The 20,706-nt window shown below is 58.2% G+C and overlaps 2 protein-coding genes across 6 annotated transcripts in view; one reads left to right on the forward strand and one right to left on the reverse strand.

Moving 5' to 3' along the window:
- The window catches only part of Dock6 (dedicator of cytokinesis 6), a 49,646-nt gene that overhangs the window by 12,881 nt on the left and 16,059 nt on the right, over window positions 1-20,706 (forward strand). For 3 of the 5 annotated variants that reach the window (XM_052188873.1, XM_052188875.1, XM_052188871.1), the window contains exons 12-32: window positions 5-132; window positions 255-348; window positions 578-740; window positions 5,973-6,090; window positions 6,179-6,249; window positions 6,384-6,522; window positions 6,610-6,711; window positions 7,532-7,618; window positions 7,807-8,038; window positions 8,248-8,409; window positions 9,190-9,353; window positions 9,981-10,085; window positions 13,952-14,047; window positions 14,936-15,076; window positions 17,086-17,199; window positions 17,315-17,485; window positions 18,402-18,541; window positions 18,641-18,810; window positions 19,199-19,359; window positions 19,655-19,837; window positions 20,374-20,500. In XM_052188873.1, the coding sequence (XP_052044833.1) occupies window positions 5-132; window positions 255-348; window positions 578-740; window positions 5,973-6,090; window positions 6,179-6,249; window positions 6,384-6,522; window positions 6,610-6,711; window positions 7,532-7,618; window positions 7,807-8,038; window positions 8,248-8,409; window positions 9,190-9,353; window positions 9,981-10,085; window positions 13,952-14,047; window positions 14,936-15,076; window positions 17,086-17,199; window positions 17,315-17,485; window positions 18,402-18,541; window positions 18,641-18,810; window positions 19,199-19,359; window positions 19,655-19,837; window positions 20,374-20,500 (2,868 nt within the window). Of the gene's footprint in view, window positions 1-4; window positions 133-254; window positions 349-577; window positions 741-5,972; window positions 6,091-6,178; window positions 6,250-6,383; window positions 6,523-6,609; window positions 6,712-7,531; window positions 7,619-7,806; window positions 8,039-8,247; window positions 8,410-9,189; window positions 9,354-9,980; window positions 10,086-13,626; window positions 13,711-13,951; window positions 14,048-14,935; window positions 15,077-17,085; window positions 17,200-17,314; window positions 17,486-18,401; window positions 18,542-18,640; window positions 18,811-19,198; window positions 19,360-19,654; window positions 19,838-20,373; window positions 20,501-20,706 lie in introns of all 5 variants that reach the window. The other 2 variants (XM_052188876.1, XM_052188872.1) reach the window with 2 other exon arrangements.
- Angptl8 (angiopoietin like 8) lies at window positions 2,041-4,040 on the reverse strand. The gene is made up of 4 exons (XM_052188877.1): window positions 3,744-4,040; window positions 3,443-3,604; window positions 2,403-2,512; window positions 2,041-2,295 (listed from the first exon to the last, which is right to left on the reverse strand). Exons 1-4 carry the CDS (start codon window positions 4,038-4,040, stop codon window positions 2,268-2,270), a joined length of 597 nt encoding a protein of 198 aa, XP_052044837.1. The 3' UTR covers window positions 2,041-2,267.

Genomic DNA, 20,706 nt, shown 5'->3' on the forward strand with positions numbered 1-20,706 from the left:
CTAGAACGCAAACCCACCTGGGCCGAACGCCGGCGTCGGGGCCCCCAGGATCGAGGCTCCGGTGGGGATGATGCCTGCAGCTTCTCCAGCTTCCGCCCGGCCACGTTAACTGTCACCAACTTTTTTAAACAGGTGACCTTGGTGTAGGACAAGGGGATTGGGAGCAAAGGAGCTCAGAAATTTTTTTCCCCCGCCCTGGGATCCATCCTGGGGACTTTCAGCCCCCTTAACCTTGGGGAACCTGTATCTGGTAGGAGGCAGAACGGCTCAGTGATGAAGACCTGTTCAAGTTTCTGGCGGACATGCGGCGACCATCGTCCCTGCTGAGGCGACTGCGACCTGTGACTGGTGTGTGACATACTGTACAAAGCCGAGCTGTCGCTCCTATAGTCATTCAGCAACCGTGCTGAGGAAAATGGGTACTGGGGACCCAACCCCGGGGCATGGATAGGCAGTGAAGGAACAGGGCAGCTAGTGGGGTGCGGCGCCCAGAGGCCATCGGGAGGCAGGCAGAGCCCGGCAGAAGTGCCCGAGCTAAGGAAGCTGAGGCAGGTGAAAACCCAGTCCTTCTCCCCAGCTCAGCTCAAGATTGACATCTCCCCTGCACCCGAAAACCTGCACTTCTGCCTGTCCCCTGAGTTACTGCACGTCAAGCCCTACCCTGACCCCAGGGGACGGCCCACCAAGGAGATCCTGGAGTTCCCGGCCCGTGAGGTCTATGCCCCCCATACCTGTTACAGGTACGGCCTGCGGGTTGGGTGGGCCGCATTCTTCCAGCCCGTGCACATGTCCACATTTATGATTGTGTGTTCTTGGGGGTGAGGGCGTGTCTTAAGTGCGCACGGAAGCCAGAGAGCCGCCTCGGGTGCCGCTCCTCAGGTGGTAACCACAGGCCTTAAAAACCTTTTTTTTTTTTTTTTAAATCACATTTCTTCATTTTATTCAGGGAGAGGCACAACACACAGTCAGAGGATAACTTGCAGAATCTTCTTCTCTACCGTGTGGGCTTTGAGAATGGGACCCACGTTGTTAAGCTTGTGCTGACAGAGGCTTTGCCTTCTGAATTATCCTGGGATCTCTACCTTTGTTCTCTTTTTTTTTTCTTTTTTTTTCAATGCATTTTTGTTTGTTTGTTTGTTTGTTTGTTTGTTTGTTTGTTTTCGAGACAGGGTTTCTCTGTATAGCCCTGGCTGTCCTGGAACTCACTCTGTAGACCAGGCTGGCCTCGAACTCAGAAATTTGCCTGCCTCTGCCTCCCAAGTGCTGGGATCAAAGGCATGTGCCACCACCTCCTGGCTCTACCTTTTTTCTTAAACATGTTACTATTATTATTTGTCGAGACAGGGTCTTACCATGTAACGCTGGCTGTGCTAGAACTCAACTATGTAGACCAGGCTGGCTTCGGACTCAGTACCTACGCCTCCCAAGACCTGGGGTTAAAGGTGTGCACTGCCGGGCCTGGCTTTTCTTTGTTTTTAATTGTCTGTGAGCGGGGACCTGCACCTGTGTGTGGGAACATGCGTCTGTGTGTGGGAACACACATGTGCCTATGTATGGGTACACACACTTGTCTGTGGGAACACGCACCTGTGTGTGAGAACATGCACCTGCGTGTGAGTACACGCACCTGTGTAGGGGACACGCACAGAGGCTTTTGATCCAGGAGTTGCAGGTGGGGTGAGCCACCTGATAGGAGGAATGGGAGTCACATATGGTCCTCTCCAGAGCGCCGTGTGCCTTTAACTAGAGCCTTCTCTCCAGCTCCCAGCGTTTCTATTCTCAGAGTCTGTCCCAGCCTGGAACTTGCCAAGGCTGGCTAAGGATCCTCCTGTCTGTACCTTTCCAATGCTGAGATGCAAAGTCGCGGCACCACGTGTGTGGCTGTGGTTCTGTAGGTGGAACTGGGGGTTGTGCATGCTGAGCGAGTGCTCGGTCCCTAAGGCCCTGCCCAAGGCCCCAGGGCTTGCAGAGACAGGCATGGACCCGTGTTCACAGATTGCCTCTGTTCTGTTTTATTGTGGGGTGTGTGGGCACAAGGGGGCGCGTGTCCTTTTCCAGCCCCTCCTCCACGGGCTCTGCCTTCTGCCCTCCATCCCGCCTGCTTGCTTCTGTCTCTGCTCTGCCAGGAAGCGGGGCGCCCTGGCCAGGTCCGGCTGACGGCTGACAGGCAGCCGGCTCTGTCGGCCCTGCTCTCGGGCCTGGCGGAGCGCATTCAGTGTTCCTTGCAGCACAGCTGGTCCTCAGTAGCGTGTAGCGTCCAGGTCACCTCAGGCTGGGAGGGCCGCGGTGTGGAGTCTGGGGAGGGAGGCAGAGCTTGGTCAAGGCCAGTGTGGGGAGGTGCCCTCCATCCAGTGGCCTAGGCAGCATGCCCTCGCCACCCCTGGGTAAAGCACCAGGCTCACCTCTGCTGGATCTGTCGCAGCCACTGCTGCTGCTCCGCCATCTCCCGCTGCTGTCGCTGCACGTGGCCAGCGAGTGCCCACAGGAGGTGGCTCTGCTTGTCGGCACGAGCCTGTGGGTGGCAGACAGACCTTAGCGGGGAGGTCTGGGCCACCTCCCTGCTCCTGACCGCTGCAGCTTTCTCTGTTACAATCCATGTGACCCAGCAAATGTCCAAGACCCTCTGGCCTCAGTGTCCCTATTTGTGAGGTGTATCTAAGATGGGGCTTGCTTTGTATAGTTTGTAGATGCAATCAAACGATACTGATTGGGTTCTTAACCCAGAGCACTAGACATCACGATACTAAGCATTTATTTAGCGCTTACTGTGTCTATCGCCCCTGCATTTTGAGGCTCTGCCTTTGCTCTGAAATGACGGTCACTACTCCTACTTTATTTTAAGGCTTATTTTATCTAGTGTGTGCACGGGCCATAGCACCAGTGCTGGAAGTCGAGGGACAGTGTTGGAGTGGGTTCTTGCCTTCCGCCATGCGGACCCAGGGAATCGATGTCATCGGGCTCGGCAGCCTTTGCCTGCTGAAACGCCCTGACGATCCCTCATTCATTCGTTCATTCATTCATTCATTTACTTATTTTGAGACAGGGTCTCTCATGTACCCCAACCTTAACCTGGATGTCTTGTCTAGCCAGAAATCACCTGGGACTCCTAACCCTGGCCTTTATTCCCAAGTGCTAGGGTTGCGGGGATATGCCGCCACATCTAGGTATCTTTCTCTTGTTCCTTTTGAGACGGCACCACCATGTAGTCAGCTGGCGTACCTGTAGCCAAGGCTGGCTTTAATCTGCTGTTTCTCCTGCCCCACCTCTGGGGTTCTAGAACCACAGGCGAACACTAGTTCTTGCCCTTACTTGCAAAGGTCACTTGCAAAGGTCACCGAGGCTGGAACCCCATATACAACTAAAGGGTCCTCTAGCCCAGGGTTCATGGTGGCTTCTTTCTGGGAAGCAGGCTGTACCCCTTGCAGACCTGGGAGCCCCTTACCTTTAAGGTCTCAAATTCTTGGTGGGCTTGGCCGAGCCAGGCGCCTCTCAGCTGCACTTGTAGTCTCCGTACAGTGTCCCGCAGAGCCTGCTGGGCCCGGGCCACTTCCCGCAGTGATCGGGCTGTGGCTTCTGCTCGAAGGTGTAAAGCGTCCTCTTCCACCTGCTCAGGAGATGGTGTGGGTCAGCGAGGTCACTAGGTCAGCCTTGCTAACCCCGCACCTGATCGCTTTCCTTTGCTCTGGGCTTGACCTTTCCTCAGACTCTTATCCACCCAACAACACCCCAGCCGCAGTGCTCACCTGAATCCCCGACAAGCTGGTGCGAAGCTCCTGTGTCGCATCCCGGCCCTGGGTCACCTCTGCCCCCAGAAATTCCAGTGCTTGGTCAAAGAGGCCCAGGCTGCGCCCAGCTTCTGTCAGGCGAGCCTCCGTGGCTCTGTACACGCCGTTGAGGGCCTGGCCTAGCTGCAGGGCCCCGTGAAAGAGCAGGGTCAGCTCCTCATACTGAGCAGGCTCTGGAGCACCCAGCGGGGCCACCGGGGCGGCTCGCACGGCTGTTGCTAAGGCCCATAGGAAGCAGAGAGCAAGCAGAGCCATGGCTGCCGTCTCGGGGGTGTGGTTCCTGGGCCGCTCTGACCACCTTTTATTCCCACAGGCTGCCATTAACCCCCCTGGTCAATGGTTAGCCAGCCACTGTTGCACAAGGGCCTGGCAGAGGCCCAGCCATTGCATCAGGGTGATGGCTAACCAAACCATGCTGATATCACGCCGCTGGGACTCCGGGCCAGCTGGGGGTGGGGGTGGGGTGGGGCCGAGCTCAGACCAGAGATCTCAGCGCCAGGGTCTGTATGAGAATAGCACTCACCGCCGTGAGCCTCAGTTTCCCATCTAAGTGCGGGTGTGGCCTCCGTGAAGCCATGGCTCCCTTCACACCCGACCCAGCAGGTCCAGTGTTGCTGGGCCACCCAAAGGACCATCGGGGGCTCCAGCCTGTCTCCTTCCTGCAAACAGCTGATGCAGGGGTCCCTGGGTGTGGCTGATAGCTGTGAGGAAGGGGGCGAAAAGTGACGTGACAGCCCATTTCCGAGGTCACGGAGCCTGACTCTCGGCACAGTCCATGATCTGTGCCAACTTCAGTTTAACTTCCTAGAAGACTCGGGGCAAGTACTGCACCCCATTTCCCTACCTAGGGGTCCCATGTGTAGGGCAAAGCATTGTTGAACACCCACTATGTGCACCCAAAAGAACAGCCATTGCTTTCCTTGCAAATGGAATGTTACACTCTGAGGTTGAGGCAGGAGGAGCATGAGTTCAAGGCCAGCCTGGGCTACAGAACTAGATCCTCTCTTATTTCAAGAAACCAGGAGCTGAGGTGAAGCTCAGCGGCAGAGAGCTTGCCGGGTACTCAGCATTCCACCACTAGCACCACGGAAATGGCCGTGGCATTAGCCACTCACACGGAGTGTTTGGAATGGAGTTCTGGGTGACGACAGTCATCATTACTGGTTGTTGGTACTGTGTTTCAAAGGCTGAGCTAGCAGGCCAGATGCCCCCGTCGTACAGCTCAAGGAGGCCTCCAGCCCTGGGGTTTGTGCAGTGACAGTTCAGGAAGACAGGCAGGACCAGGACTCCGGCCCCAGGTTCTGGTTCTCCCTGTACCTAAAGGACAGAATATATATATATATATATATATATAACTAGAATGGGCCAACATGGTGGTTGTGTGGGCTGGGGAGGCCCAACATGTCACCTGGCTACTGGTGGGACCACCTTTTGTAAAGGTTAATTTTATGGTTTTAATGATTTATTTATTGTTTGGGGGGCATGGGTGAGCAGGGATGTCCAAAGAGGCCAGAGGCGTCAGGTCCTCCGGAGCTGCCTGAGTGGGTGCTGGGAACTGAACCCGGATCCTCTCAAAGAGCAGTGCGTGCCCTGCCCTCCGCTGCTGGGCCACCTTTCCAGCCCCGACGCCCTCGGGCGCTGGAGCCGGGGCTCGGCTGGTAGAGTGCTTGCCCAGAGTGCTCATAGCCCTGGGCTCCACGCCCCTGCCGGACATAGCAGGAATAGTGGGACACACCTGTCACCCCTGCACTTTGGAGGTGGAGACAGGAAATCAAGACCTCAAAGTCCTCCTCAGCTAAGTATCAAACTCAGATCTGCCCCAGGCAAGACGAGACCCAGTCGCGAAAGTCAGCTGTTGTTTGGTTTTTGTTCTTTCTGAGAGAGATTTCCCTATGTCGCTTTGGCTGGCCTAGAACTTGCTGTGTAGCCTAGGATGACTTTGAATTAGGGAAAAAAAAAAGAAAAAGCAAAACTGCAAACCTCTGAGTCAGTACCCATCTGTGCCTGGCCTTGTACCTCCCCGAATGTAGATGTGTGCATCCAGGGGTGTCACCTACAGGTGACTGTTTGTGTCACCTGGGGTCACAGCCCACCCTGTTTTACACGCACGTGCTTCATGTCCGTCTCTCCCACGACTGTCCCCAGGTCTCTAGAGGGCCCTCACCCCTCCAAACCCTCCTTTTCCAGGAACCTGCTCTTCGTGTACCCACACAGCCTCAACTTCAGCAGCCGCCAGGGCTCGGTGCGCAACCTAGCCGTGCGGATCCAGTACATGGCTGGCGAAGACCAGAGCCAGGCCTTGCCGGTCAGCGCAGTGGCCCCGCCCTGGGGGGAGGGGATGGAGCAGGCACAGGTCTTCCCCAGTGGGTCCCTCATGTCCCCCGCTCCCACAGGTCATCTTTGGGAAATCTAGCTGCAGCGAGTTCACCCGAGAGGCCTTCACACCAGTGGTCTATCACAACAAGTATGCGGGGTTGGGTGCCGGACACGTGGGCTGGCCAAGCGCAGGGAGGGTATGCGTGCAGCCGGAAGAGCGGGGAGTCGTCCGTAAGGTCCCCACACCCTAGCTGGCCCCCAGCCCCGGCCCTGTCTCACCAGGTCTCCTGAATTCTACGAGGAATTCAAGCTCCGACTTCCTGCCTGCGTGACGGAGAACCATCACCTCTTTTTTACCTTCTACCATGTCAGCTGCCAGCCCCGGCCAGGAACGGCCCTGGAGACGCCCGTGGGATTCACTGTGAGCCACGGTTACCCCAGAGCTTCCTCCCTGCCCCGCCCAGGCCTCCAGCCACATCTGACCCTCATCCATGCCTTGTCTTCCCAGTGGATCCCGCTGTTACAACATGGCCGCCTGAGGACTGGTCCCTTCTGCCTGCCCGTGTCCGTGGACCAGCCTCCACCCAGCTATTCAGTCCTGACCCCGGATGTACGTGCCTGAACCCACAACCGATGTCTTCATTACCCTCTGGCCCCCAGCAGCCTCCTGCCTGCCTCCCTGCAATGCCCCTGAGAGCCTTGCTGGCCTCAGTGGGTACCTGTGGGTCCCCGTCCTCCTGCCCCCCACAAGAATGTCTGTGTGGGCGGGCTGCTGCATCCACTCGTCTCCACACTCCCTCCTATATCCCCCTCCTCTCCAGCACGCTCCCCGGACTCTCTTTCCTTCCCCTCGGGATTTTATTTTTATTTTTCGTTATTTTGGGGGTGGGCCTCACGTGCCTCGTGTGTGACGTGAGAGAGCAGCTTTGTGGCATCAGTTCTCTCTCGTGCCGTGTGAGCCCTGGCTTAGACTCAGCCGTAAGCTCTAACCCACTGCAACGTCTTGACAAGGTCACACACAGCCCAGGCAGGCCTGGAATTCTGTAGTCAAGGATGGCCTTGACCTCCTGACCCCTGCCTGTCTCCCGAGTGGTGGGATGGCAGGTGTGTGCCCCCACACCTGGCTCTCCCGCTGCCGTTTTTCCCCTCCATATACCCCTTTGCAAGGCTTATTCCTACGCCGTTGCCTTTTCTAGTTAACGTTCACTCTGTGAACATACCCCGTTTCCGGCCGGTCTCCATCCCACCCCTACGATTCTTCCTTTATCCACGGGGAATGGACTTAGAGACAGGGTACCCTGCTGCTCCCTCAGGCCAGGCTCCTCTGGCCATGGTGTCGCAATGGCTAGTGCCACGGCCACGGCCTGGCCTGGTGGCCTGATGCACGGGGGAGGGTCAGCCTGTGCCCACCACGCCTCTTCCTCTCACAGGTCGCGCTGCCAGGCATGCGCTGGGTGGACGGTCACAAGGGCGTGTTCAGCGTGGAACTCACAGCCGTGTCGTCCGTGCACCCCCAGGTACAGGGTGGGATGAGAACCGGGGCTCCCCAGCCTGTTCCCCTCCTGCTCACCCCGGGATTGAGCAAGACTTGGTTGCAGCTGGCTGGGAAAGGCCTGGCCTCCAGCCACTAGACGTGACTTGAGTCCAGCTGACCCAGACTGCTGACTGGGAGGGGCCGCTCCACTCCGCCCTCCTCTCTACACAGGACCCCCACTTGGACAAGTTCTTCACCCTGGTGCATGTTCTAGAGGAAGGGATCTTTCCATTCCGGCTCAAGGAGACGGTCCTGAGCGAGGGCACGATGGAGCAGGAGTTGCGGGCCAGCCTGGCAGCCCTGCGCCTCGCCAGCCCCGAGCCCCTCGTGGCCTTCTCCCACCACGTGCTGGACAAGCTTGTCCGCTTGGTTGTGCGGCCGCCGATCATCTGTGGCCAGATGGGTGAGTGAGTCACTATGCTCTCTTTCCCAAACCCTGAGCGTCTTCCCATGCTTCACCGTTTCTCTGGCCTCAGTTTCCCCACATGACAGTGACCCCAGTGCAGGTCCTTTAAGATCCTAGATGGATACGTTCCCTTCCCTCCTCTGGAAAATGAATGGGGACCGGAGAGGCCTTGGGCTGTGGAACGTGACCTTTGCTCTGTCCGACAGTGAACCTGGGACGAGGGGCCTTTGAAGCGATGGCTCATGTAGCCAGCCTTGTGCACCGGAACCTGGAGGCCGTCCAAGACTCCCGCGGTCACTGCCCACTGCTGGCTGCCTATGTCCACTACGCCTTTCGCCTCCCTGGTGGTGACCCCTGCCTGCCAGGCGGTGAGTGTTGATGGAGGACACTGGGCCACAGAAGATGTGAGAAAGGCACACTGAGCAGAAGAGCATGGCACGTGCAAAGCAGGGACGGCAGCGTTCACCTCATGGTGACGGCCACGTTCACCTCACAGGCGGCGTTCACTTCATGGTGACGGTGACGTTCACCTCATGGTGACGGCAACGTTCACCTCACGGGCGGGTATTCACCTCATGGCATTTACCTCAAGGTGTTTACCTCATGGTGTTCACCTCAAGGTGATGGCAGCATTCACCCCATGGTGATGGCAGTTTTCACCTCGTGAGGACAGAGAGCCACTTGAGTGTGACAGTTCTCCTGGAAGGCTCTCCTACACAGTGAGCAGTCACTGGATTAGGCCTGGCTCAGTGGCATGCCTGAAGCACTGGGTTTAAATCCCAGCATCAGAAAGAATGAGCAGGAGGGGCAGAAAGGGACCGGAAAGGAGGAGGAGGAGGGACTTGGGCAGGCTGAGGCCCCAGGCCCTAAGGTGGTTAGCCGCACAGGACCTTGGTTTCACCCCAGCACGGAGGAGAACATTAGCTTCCCCCCATTTGTACATAATGGATGACAGCTATGAACACAGGCCCCGGGCTCTGCTCCAGTGTCTTCTGTCTGTCGTATGAGGCAGTAACCATGTTAGCTCCATTTTACAGTGAGACCATGGAAACTCCCGGGGAGGACAGCGATTTCGCCCAGGGCTGCCCTTTGGGAAGGGAGTGTCGCCATCATGTGGGGTATTGAGTTAATGGGTTCCCTCTCCACAGACGCCCCTCCAGCAACTGTCCAGGCTGCCACACTGTCCCGCGGCTCCGGCCGCCCCGCCAGCCTCTACCTGGCTCGGTCGAAGAGTATCAGCAGCAGCAACCCTGACCTGGCCGTGGTCCCCGGCTCTGTGGACGACGAGGTGTCCCGCATCCTAGCCAGCAAGGTAGGGCAAGCCCCAGCTTCCCGGGCCTGGCTGCAGGCTGGCGCCAGTGGAGGAAGTCGCCCGGAAGTCACCGCTCAGAAGAAGGTCGCGCGCGTCCCAGCCCTGTGGCCAGGCCGAGGCTTTCATAGCTGCAGGGCCGGTCAGGTGTTCCACACCGTTCCCTTGACCGAAGCATGGCAGGGCGGGCCAACAGGTTCAGCAGGTGCGCATGCACGCATGTGGCCTGTGCACACTAACATGGAGGTTACATGTTCCTTGCACAGACGTACACAGATGCATGCACACAAGTAGCTTATGTGTACGTATACATTGATGTATGCACACACTGCACAGACACATTCACCCCATGCACACACAAGTATGTGCTCACCCCATGCACAAGACGGGCCTCACGTGCACATACATATGTCAATACATATGTACACGCTCTCCACGTATACATCGATCTACATGGGTATGGACGCATGTGCAGTCCAGGCAGTTACATGCAACATAAACACACTGCACTTGGGCAGGTGTGTGCGTGGCACACGTGTGCTTTGGGGCAGTGTCCACACTTGGTCTCCCGCCCCGCACCTCCTTCCCTGTGCCTGGCCCGGGATGTCATCCGTCTCTCTGTATCTTCAGGGTGTCGATCGCTCACACTCCTGGGTGAATTCTGCTTATGCTCCGGGCGGCAGCAAGGCTGTGCTGCGTCGGGTGCCCCCATACTGCGGGGCTGACCCCAGACAGGTGCTCTCACTCCCCGCCTCGACACTCGTGTCGCCGCCTTTGCATGAGTTCTTCCCACCCTCGTGCCTGCAGTGAGCTAACCCCCGGGGGCTGCCTGAGGGACAGCAAGGACCCCACGTGACTGTCTGGGGCTCTGGAGGTCTGTGTTATGGGTGTCTGTGGCCTGCCTGGGGCTACCACATAGGCCGCAAAGGGGTGGAGGTGGGGCTCGGTGGCAGAGTTCTTCCACAGCAGACATGAGGTTCTGGGTTCTATCCCCAGCACCACCAAGAAATAAGAGTAAAATTAATAAGCAAAGCCGGGTGTGGTGGCGCGCACCTTTAATCCCAGCACTTGGGAGGCAGAGGCAGGCAGAGCCCTGAATTTAAGGCAAGCCTGGTCTACATGGTGAGGTGGAGGCCGTCCAGGGCTTCACAGTGAGACCTTATCTTAACAAACAAAAAAACAGTAAGAAAAAAAAAAAACATAGACCCTAGCCCCGACAGAGAGAGGATCCTGGGTGGTATATAAATGGATAGAAATCTACCCACCTCTAACATCAGTGCCCTGCATGGCTGCTCCCCGCACTAACCCACCTGTTTTAGGGGACTTCTAACCAACCCCTGGCATACAGAACACTCAGAAGGGTGACGTAGCCCTGCACCCCTGGAGCTCCCCATCTGTTTACACTCAGGGGTTCCCCACCTTTGCCCCTCTCCAGGGACCTGGTATGGGCAGGGCTTTGCCTGCAGTGGGCCTGGGCTCCAGCCCCCCCTTGGCTTGGGCCTTGCCCTACGGCCCGTGTGATTGGCTGCCCCGGAGTCTCTCAGTTTCCAAGATGAAGTTAGGCAGCACACCCAATTTTCAGCCGCCTGCCTGTAATCTCAACACTGGGAGGTGCAGATAGGAGTTCAGGGTCATCCTGGGCCACGTAGAAGTTCCAAGGCAGCCCAGGCTACACCAGCAAATCAAAGCAAACAAAAAGACTCTGAGTACAGTGCTCAGCTGCGCTGTCTGAGGCCTGGGCTTAGGTCTCAGTGGGGTCTCCTTAGGACCTGCAGTGCACATCCCTGGAACAGACGCCAGTCAGTCAGGTGAGCAGGCTCAGGAGCGCTGGCAGAGTTGCCGAGCACAGGCCGGAGCTGGGCTCAGCAGGTGGAGCACTGGCCTAGCGTGCACACAGCCTGGGGTGCCACCCCTAGCCCCACATAAAGCCAGCATGTGCTGCACCCTGTAAGCCTATTCTTTGGAGATGGAGGCAGAAGGATCAGTAGTTCAAAGTCATCCTTGGCTACAAAAGAAAAATGATAGGAATGAAGGCCAGTGGTAATTCACACGTTTAGCCTCTGTGGCTGGTCCATCCTGGGCTGGCGATGGGCCCAGGACTTTGCGGAAGCTGGGCAGGTGCTCTGCCCGTCCAGCCCAGCATTTACGTCTGTATGTCAGATTCACTCTGCGTGCACAGGTGCTTTACCAGCGGGCATACCTAGGCTGCCCCTGCCTGGTGCCCTCGGATGTCAGAAGGGAGCATTAGATCCCTGGGGACTGGAGGCACAGACAGTTAAGTCACCATGTAGACGGTGGGAATTGAACCCAGGTCCTCTGCAAGAGCAGCCAGTGCTCCTCACGGCTGAGCCGCGGCTCCAGCTCCAGCCCCTGGCAGTTTTTAACCAGGGTTGCCCTCAGTTAGGACCTGGAGAGCCAAGAGGAGGTGACGAGGTAGAAGCAAGGTGGTGTCCCCGGCAGGACGTGGTCTTTGTGGCGTGTGGCCAGGCTCGGACATGCTGAGTAGCCGGTGTATGCTGGGCCCAGGGCACTCGAGTGCCAGTGGCTGGGCCAGCTCCACCATTGAGAGTCTTCTGACCAGAAAGCCAGGCGAGGGATAAGAAGCTTGGGCCACCCCTGTGTCCATTTCACAGAGGGGGACGGTGAGGCCCGAGCCAGGCGGGAGCAGGAGGCCAGGCCGGTTGTCCAGGGTGCTTAGCGCATACCATCGTCTCTGTCTCGCCTTCCCTCCGTGTGTGTCTGCTGTCTGTCCGTGCGTCTCCATGTTCACACACTCACCTGTGACCCAGCCCTCATCTGTGCCTTCCTGTCCCCAGCGGTGCCCTGACTTGTGGCCACAGCCATCCCACCCCCCACTCTGCCGTGCCCTCTGCACTCACCTGACGCCATCACCATCTTCACTGTTCGCCTCCACTCCGTCTCTCCACCTGCCCCCTTTTCTCCTCCCCGCCAGGGAGCTCAGTGCGCTCCGCCTGGCCCTTATTTTCGTTGTTTGGTTTGGTTGTGCTTTGAGACAAAGTGTTGCTATGTAGCCCATGGTGGCCTGGCAGTCACACTCTTGCTGCCTCGGCGTCCTGAGCGCTGAGATGCCGGGTGGACCCCGCCATGTCCAGGTCCCTCCTTTCTCAGCACATCGACACCGCCCTCAGCGCCCGGTGCTGTCCATCTCTGTCCATCCACATCTCTGTCCGCTTCACAGGGCCGCGTGTCTCTTCCCATCTCCCTCATTGCCGACGGGGCCCTAACAAAATCAGCTGTTTAATTCATGGCTCCCGAGGCTAAGGGAAGCCCCAGCGCAGGCCTTTCTTGGGGGATAATGTGGCGAAGGATAGCCCATGGCTGACTCGGCCCCTCTTCTCCCCTCCCTACTTTCTTCTGCCTCCCTCTCCTCCGTCCTCCCTCTCTTTCCTCCCTCTCCTCCTTCCTCCCTCTCCTTCCTCCCTCTCCTCTGTCCTCCCTCTCCTTCCTCTCTCTCCTCTTTCCTCCCTCTCCTCCTTCCTCCCTCTCCTCCGTCCTCCCTCTCTTTCCTCCCTCTCCTCCGTCCTCCCTCTCTTTCCTCCCTCTCCTCCTTCCTCCCTCTCCTTCCTCCCTCTCCTCTGTCCTCCCTCTCCTCCTTCCTCCCTCTCCTTCCTCCCTCTCCTCTGTCCTCCCTCTCCTCCTTCCTCCCTCTCCTTCCTCCCTCTCCTCTGTCCTCCCTCTCCTTCCTTCCTCCCTCTCTCTCCTCCCTCCTCCCTCCCTCTCCTCCATCCTCCCTCTCTTTCCTCCCTCTCCTCCCTCTTCCCTCTCCTCCCTCCTCCCATCCTCCCTCTCCTTCCTCCTCCCTCTCCCTCCTCCCTCTCCTCTCTCTGCTTTGCTGTGAGACAGCCTCCCCCACTTGGCACGTCCTTGGAGGATGACAAGAGCATCCCACCTTGGTTGCCTTTCCCTTCCTCATCTTCTGAAGCCATTAATAGGACCACAGAGGCCCCACCCTCACCGCCTCACCTAATGCTAGTCTCCTACGAAGGCCCCACCACCAAATGCCATCAACGTGGCCAGCCTGGGCTACATGAGACTGTCTCAAAAAACCAAACACAAAATCTCTAATCCATGAGCGAGGTTTCTGGAGTTGTGTTCGAAGCCTAACAGCCTCCTCCTGCGTTGACACTGATGCAGAGCCATCGCTCTGTCCGTGCCCGCGTGGACCGGCTCTCCCTCCATCCGTGTTCCTCCTCTGTGCCCTCCACATCACTAACCCACTCCTCCATCCCATGCTCTCCATCCCATCCTGCCCTAGGCCAGCGACCGCAGCTCCTCTTACCTAGAGGCCTCCTCCTCCTCGGCCCTGCCAGCCCCTCAGCCGAGACTCGCTGTGCAGAAGGTAGAGGGGACAGCGGGGTGGATCCATGTCTGCCCCACTGCCCCATGGGAAAGGGGTCCAGCGCTCCTCCCCACATCCAGAGCCCAGCAGGGACTGCATCCGCCCCATCCCATCCTGCATGGCTTCCTGCTGCTCTGACCCCCAAGCAGGCTTCAGGCTGCACCCCCCCAACAGCGATGCCTTCCTGGGGTGCGTGGGCGGGGCGGCTCGCGGCTCTTGGTGACTCTGGCCCTGCCCACAGCTGCTGCACGAGGAGCTGGCTCTGCAGTGGGTGGTGAGTGGCAGTGCGGTGCGTGAGCTGGTCCTGCAGCACGCCTGGTTCTTCTTCCGGCTCATGGTGAGGACTCCCCCATCCCGGGAGACCCTTGAGAAAAAGTGCCTGGAGACTGCAGTTGGAAACCCTGAGAAAGGCCGCAAGGCTCTCCTGTGAGGAGACAAGGAGGGTACCCTGACAGTGAACCCCCGGCTCCCGAGAGGACTCCCCAACCCAGAGATGGGCCTCCCTCCTCCAGGAGACCCCAGGCCCTGAGAGGCCAGGATTGCAGAGCCCCCACCTTCCTTCAGGTCCCTTCACGCCTCTGCCCCAGTGCCTGCTGGCCCTGGCCCCACCCGCCCATCCCCACAGTCTTCCAAGACAGAGCCCAGAATTTCTCAAGTTCCCCACCCCCCCCCCCCAGGGCTGGAGAGAAGGTTCAGTCAGTGAAGTGGTACACACACACACATACACATACACACGGGGGACTGGAGTTTAGTCTCCAGCACGGGGGAGGGGGTGGGGGAGGACCAGACAGCCTCCCTGAGACCTGTCTCAAAAGTAGAGGTCTCCTCACACACCCACAAACCTCTGGGTCCTAAGCCGCACCACGGTCCCACGTGCTCTCGTCCCTCCCACTGCCATCCCACCACACACACACACACACACACACACACCAGGCTTCATCGTGTCCCTTTCTCAAGCCCTGCTCACAGCCATCAGGCTGCACCCGTTGGGGTCAGGACCCCCTAAGCCCACCGCTCTCGATGCTAAGGTTACGCCCTTGCTGTCAAATCCAGACCCCCCTCAGCTACAGCTACGTAGTCAGAGCCACCCACGCCCCCTTCCATGCCTGTAGAACCCCACATGTCGCACCCAGTCCCCCACAAGCCCAGCCTTGTACCTTAAGCTCCTCCCACAACCCTCAAGCACCGCCCACATGACAGCCCTGCACGCTTGCGTCCCTCCCAGGTAAAAAGCATGGAGCTGCACCTGCTCCTGGGTCAGCGCCTCGACACTCCCCGCAAGCTGCGCTTCCCTGGGCGCTTCCTGGACGACATCACCGCCCTGGTGGCCTCTGTGGGCCTGGAAGTCATCACCCGAGTCCATAAGGTGAGGCGGGGCTCAGCCCTGCTCCCGGATGCAGTGTGCCGCACGCATCTCTGCGGCACTCTTCCTTGAGTTCCCAGGGCTTACACAGCCCTGGCTGGGTGTAGAGACAGCCGTCAATAAAACAGATCGAGTTCTTGCCTTCCCAAAGCGGTTTTAGAGAGAACTGGAAGGTGAACCGGCTGAGGCCTGGGAAGTGCAGGCAGAAGGGGCGGCAAGCGTCAAGGTCCTGCGGCAGGCTCACAGCCGGGCAGAGAGCAAGCCAGCGGCTGAACAGGGACAGTCGGAGAGAACTAAGAGTCGCGAGGGCCGGGAGGGCGTGGGGCACATCCCCGCCCCTTAGCGTAGTACCAGTATACAGTAGGGACATAATAAAGTAGATGCTGTGTTTCTGAGACCCTGATGATCATTGAAGCTCTAGGATCACCAGCTCCAGACCCCACAGGGATTGGGCAAGCAGCCGCCATGATATATCTATATATAGATATATAATCTATATACAGACTCCTGGCTGTCCTGGAGCTTGCTCTGTAGACCAGGCTGGCCTCATTTCATCTGCTTCTGTGTCCACCCCCACCCCTGCCTCCTGAGTGTTGAGATTAAAGGCATTCGCCACCACCGCCTAGCAACCCTGCTGGCTTTTAAAGAGAAATGTCACTCAGGGATTTTCTGGGAACATTCCAGATTTGGAAAATCCTGCCCAAGTTACACAATCCCATCGCCCTCCTGGCTGGTCCAGAGGTCCCAGTCTTGGTGTCCTTGGAGCAAGCAGTCCCAAGCCCTGACATTAGTGTCTGTGGTCATGGGCACTGCACTTCAATTCATTCCTTTGGCATGTAATGTGCACCAACTGTGTCTGGCTCCATACTCAGGGCCGCCCCGGCCAAATGTGGTGATGCACACCTGCGGTCCCTGCACTTGGGCCCCGGCCAGGCGTGGTGGTGCACACCTGCGGTCCGGTCCCTGCACTTGGGCCCCGGCCAGGCGTGGTGGTGCACACCTGCGGTCCCTGCACTTGGGCCCCAGCCAGGCGTGGTGGTGCACACCTGCGGTCCCTGCACTTGGGCCCCGGCCAGGCGTGGTGGTGCACACCTGCGGTCCCTGCACTTGGGCCCCGGCCAGGCGTGGTGGTGCACACCTGCGGTCCCTGCACTTGGGCCCCGGCCAGGTGTGGTGGTGCACACCTGTGGTCCCTGCACTTGGGTTCCAGCCAGGTGTAGTGCACACCTGTGATAGGGATCATACTTGGGAGATTGAGACAAGACAGTCACAAATCTGAGGATAGCCTGGGCTATCTATGTAATGTTAACTTATCTCTTGTCTCTCCTAAGACTCTTGGACAAGCAGCCAGGACAATGTTTCATCACAGCTTTGGCACACAATAGGTGCTCAATAGATGCTCACTAAAGGATTGATGACTGTGTACCAGTCGAGCACATGAATTCACTGGAAGACGTGATAGGCATTTAAACAAAACCAAAGTGTTCCTCTGCACACAAGTAGGCTGTGGGGCTTGGAGAGTTTGGCCCAGGCTCTCCCAGATCACCAGGGATCTCAAACAATGGAGGAGGGCTTCTCACCTCTTTCGTTTCATTGGTCAGGATAAGGTCAGCTAGCACTCAGCTGCAAGCGAGCCTGGGAAATGTATTGTTCGGAGCTCTGAAGTCTGGATGGAGAGGCTGAGTTACTCAGCTGTGGGTGGGAGAAGAAAGAAAAACCGTCTTGTGAGGCTGGGTGTGGCATAGTGGCGCAGGCCTTTGATCCTAGCCCTGGGGAGACAGAGTCCGGTAGATCCCTGAGTTCGAAATCACCCTGGCTTACACCCTGGTGAGTTCTAGGACAGCCAAGGCTACACAGTGAGACCCTGTGAAATGAAGCCTTGTGAGCGGATGGGGGGGTGAAGTCAGGGAGGAGGACCTGGGTCACAGCGTGTAAGGACGCCACGCACAGGTGGCCGTGGAGAGCCAGGCTGGACACTATGAATGTGGACTGACAAGCCCCTGTGTCCCCAGGACATGGAGTTAGCTGAACGCCTCAACGCTAGCCTGGCCTTCTTCCTCAGTGACCTCCTGTCCATAGCGGACCGAGGCTACGTCTTCAGCCTGGTGCGCGCTCACTACAAGCAGGTGCGTGTGCATGGTGTGGGGGGTGGGGTAGGGGTGGCGGATGGCAAGTCATGGGGCCTGTGGAGTGTGTGGGCATGGTGATGCCAATGTCACCGGGTCACTGCCTCCCTCGCAGGTGACCACTCGGCTGCAATCCGCCCCCAACCCAGCTGCACTGCTCACACTGCGAATGGACTTCACCCGCATCCTGTGTAGCCATGAGCACTACGTGACCCTGAACCTCCCCTGTTGCCCCCTGTCGCCCCCAGCCTCCCCCTCCCCCTCGGTGTCCTCCACCACCTCCCAGGTAGGTGACCTCTGCCAGTCCCCTCCCTTTCACCTTAAGTGACATACCTTCAATCCATTGTCTCCACCTCTGTTCTCTTCCTTGTGGGCTGCTACCCTGGCTGACCTTTGACCTTCAACTTTTCACCTCTGAGTCTTCACCCATGACTTCTCAGAGGTTCCCAAGGGAAAATGACCCCTCTGGTCCCCAAATGCAGTTTCTGGACTTGCACTCAGTCTGCTGCTTCTCGTCACTTTGAGTTCTGACTCCACGCCCTCCCACTTGATGGATAGGTTACCCTGACCTCTCACCTCTGACCTTTGAAGACTTATTAATTTTTATTTTATGTGTATGACTTGCATTGCACATATGCCTGGTACCAGTGAAGGCCAGAGAGGGCACTGGGTCCCCTCGGGCTGCTCTACAGATAGTTGTAAGCACCAGGTGGATGCTGGGACGTGACCCCAGGCTGCTCTGTCTCTCCAGCCCCTCACCTCTGACCTTTAACCCTATGCCCACCGACAGTACTGTTGCACTGACGTTGTCAGCACACACAATAAGTGAGCAGTATAACATCGTGGTGACTCTGTGTCGTGAGATATCTTTAATGTGCACTTGTGTTTGCCTCATGGGAGGAGCAGGTGTGCTGTGTGATGGTGTGGCAGTCAGAACAACTTTCAGGATGCGATTCTCCCATTCAAGCAGCTAGGCTGGACGGAGCAAGCCTTTCCTGGCCGAGCCCTCTTGCCGCCCCTTCTGAGGCACTTTTAGGAGAGAAAAATGGGAAATCCCCAGATTTTGGATCCGTGTCTCTCTCATCCCAACCAGCCATCTCCAGCTCCTGATGTTAGCTAACATCAGTTATGTCCATGGTGACCCGTGGTGGTGACCTTTCACCTCTGACCCTTGACCTGGGCATCCACTCTCCTGTCTGCAGAGCTCCACCTTCTCCAGCCAGACCCCTGACCCAAAGGTGACCAACATGTTCGAGCTGAGCGGGCCATTCAGGCAGCAGCACTTCCTGTCCGGACTCCTGCTGACAGAGCTGGCCCTGGCCCTGGATCCAGAGGCTGAGGGGTGAGCGTGGGGCCTGGGCGTGGCCCAGGGACAGCATCCGAGGGGGGGGGCTGGGAGCCACGCCTGCACCATGCTGAACACCCCTCCGTCACTCCGCAGGGCGTCCCTTCTGCACAAGAAGGCCATTAGCGCCGTGCACAGCCTGCTGTGCAGCCACGATGTTGACTCCCGCTACACTGAAGCCTCCGTGAAGGCCAAGGTGGCCGAGCTGTACCTGCCCCTCCTCTCCCTTGCGAGGGACACACTGCCGCGGCTGCACAGCTTTGCGGGTTAGCTGGCTGGGGAGAGGAGGTTTCAGGAACCGACACCAGGTCGTGGGGGGTGGGGGATCAGCCTCAGGATGAGCGGCTAGGGCCAGACTCACGAGAAGAGTGAGAGTTGGTGTCCATTATAATAGAAAAACACACGTGTCCTGGGCAGCCAGGTGTGTCATGACACACGTGACCAGCATCCGGGAGGCTGGGACACACTCCCAGGCCCTCACTGGGGGATTTTGTTGTTGCTTTTCAAGACAGGGTTTCTCTGTGTAGCCCTGGCTGTCCTGAAACTCACTCTGTGGACAAGGCTGGCCTTGAACTCAGACACCCGCCTGCCTCTGCCTCCCGAGGTACCTCTGCTCCCGCCTAAGTCGGTGCTTTCCATCCATTCTGCTCCCAGAGGGCTCAGGGCAGCGATCAAGACTGGCTTCCATGCTGGACTCAGACACAGATGGTGAAGGGGACATCGGCGGCACCATCAACCCGTCTGTGGCCATGGCCATCGCTGGGGGGCCCCTGGCTCCTGGCTCTCGCACCAGCATTTCCCAAGGACCTTCAACGGTAAGGCTGAGGCTCATCCCCATAGATACCCGTGTCTCGGGCGGGGGCTGGGCTCCGTTGCTAGAGTGCGTGCACCAAGTCCTGGGCTTCATCCTCAGCACCACAGGGAACGGCACACACTTGTGATCTCAGGACTCGGGAGGTGGAGGTGGAGGCCCTGAAGATTAAAGTCATCTTCAGGCTGCCCCATGAGTGTGATGCCAGCCTGTGTCTGAAACCAAACAAAAGAAAGGTGGGCCGCCATTCACCTCCATCAGAAAAGTAGAAATCTTTTCTGTTCCCTCTCCGCACGCAGGCAGCCCGCTCAGGCTGTCCCCTGTCTGCCGAATGCAGCCGGACCTTGCTGGTGTGTGTGCTGTGGGTCTTGAAGAATGCAGAGCCAGCGCTCCTGCAGCGCTGGGCCGCTGACCTGGCCCTGCCCCAGCTGGGGCGCCTCCTCGACCTGCTCTACCTCTGTCTGGCTGCCTTCGAGTACAAGGTGTGACTGGGCGGGTGAGCCTGCGGTGGGCCAGCTTAGCATCCTTCCAGAGCCCCCTGCAGCAGGAGCCTGGGGGGAGGGGCAGACCCCCTGTGTCTGTCCTCAGCCCTCCAGTGAGGTGTCATGTGATTTTCACCAGAATGTTAATGCGAAGGGTGGAGGGGGGAAAGGGGGGGACACATGAACCTGCTGTCTCTAGCACTGGGGATCCAAGCTCATTCTCCACTACATTGTGAGATCAAGACCAGCCTGGACTTTTGGAGGCTCCGTCTTAAAAATGAGGAAGTTGGAGAGGAAGGAAGGGACAGAGAAAGGCGAGCTGTGAGGGCCCTGGTAGCGTGGTTTTGGCTTTGTGGGCACTGGAGGAAGTGTGGTTGGAAGGGAGGGAGGGAGGGAAGGGAGAGAATTTAGAGGTGGTGAGATTTTTGGAGAGAAGGACTGAGCTGTGCACCTGGTAAAAGGCCCCGGGATAGGGATGGTCTGAGCAGGGGAGCAGGCTACCTTGGGTCACGTCACGCATGTCCCTGCTTTCCCAGGGGAAGAAAGCCTTTGAGCGGATCAACAGCCTCACGTTCAAGAAGTCCCTGGACATGAGGGCCCGTCTGGAGGAGGCCATCCTGGGGACCATCGGGGCGAGGCAGGAGATGGTGCGGCGGAGCCGGGGTGAGGTGGCAGTGGAGGACCATGGTGGTACATGCCCGTAATCCCAGCGCTTGGGAGATGGAGGCAGGGAATCAGTTCAAGGCCAGCTGTAGGAGAGAAAGAGTTCCTAAGTCACTGTCCCGTACAAGGATGTGTGTGACCCCATCCGCCCGCACGGGCCGTCTGTGCCTGCTTCTCCCTGCATTGGGGTCTTCCTGCCGGGTGTG

The sequence above is a fragment of the Apodemus sylvaticus genome, chromosome 7 (genome assembly GCF_947179515.1).
Source record: "Apodemus sylvaticus chromosome 7, mApoSyl1.1, whole genome shotgun sequence".
Classification (NCBI taxonomy): domain Eukaryota; kingdom Metazoa; phylum Chordata; class Mammalia; order Rodentia; family Muridae; genus Apodemus; species Apodemus sylvaticus.

Bases quoted from the DNA above. Each gene is read 5' to 3' on its own strand.
- Angptl8 (XM_052188877.1), bottom strand. From the start codon at position 4,040: ATGGCTCTGCTTGCTCTCTGCTTCCTATGGGCCTTAGCAACAGCCGTG. The intron at 3,605-3,743 runs GTGAGCACTGCG...TCTCCTGAGCAG, and splicing joins CCAGCTTGTCGGGGATTCAG to GTGGAAGAGGACGCTTTACA. The intron at 2,296-2,402 runs GTGAGCCTGGTG...CTCCCTCCCCAG, and splicing joins CTGCGACAGATCCAGCAGAG to ACTCCACACCGCGGCCCTCC.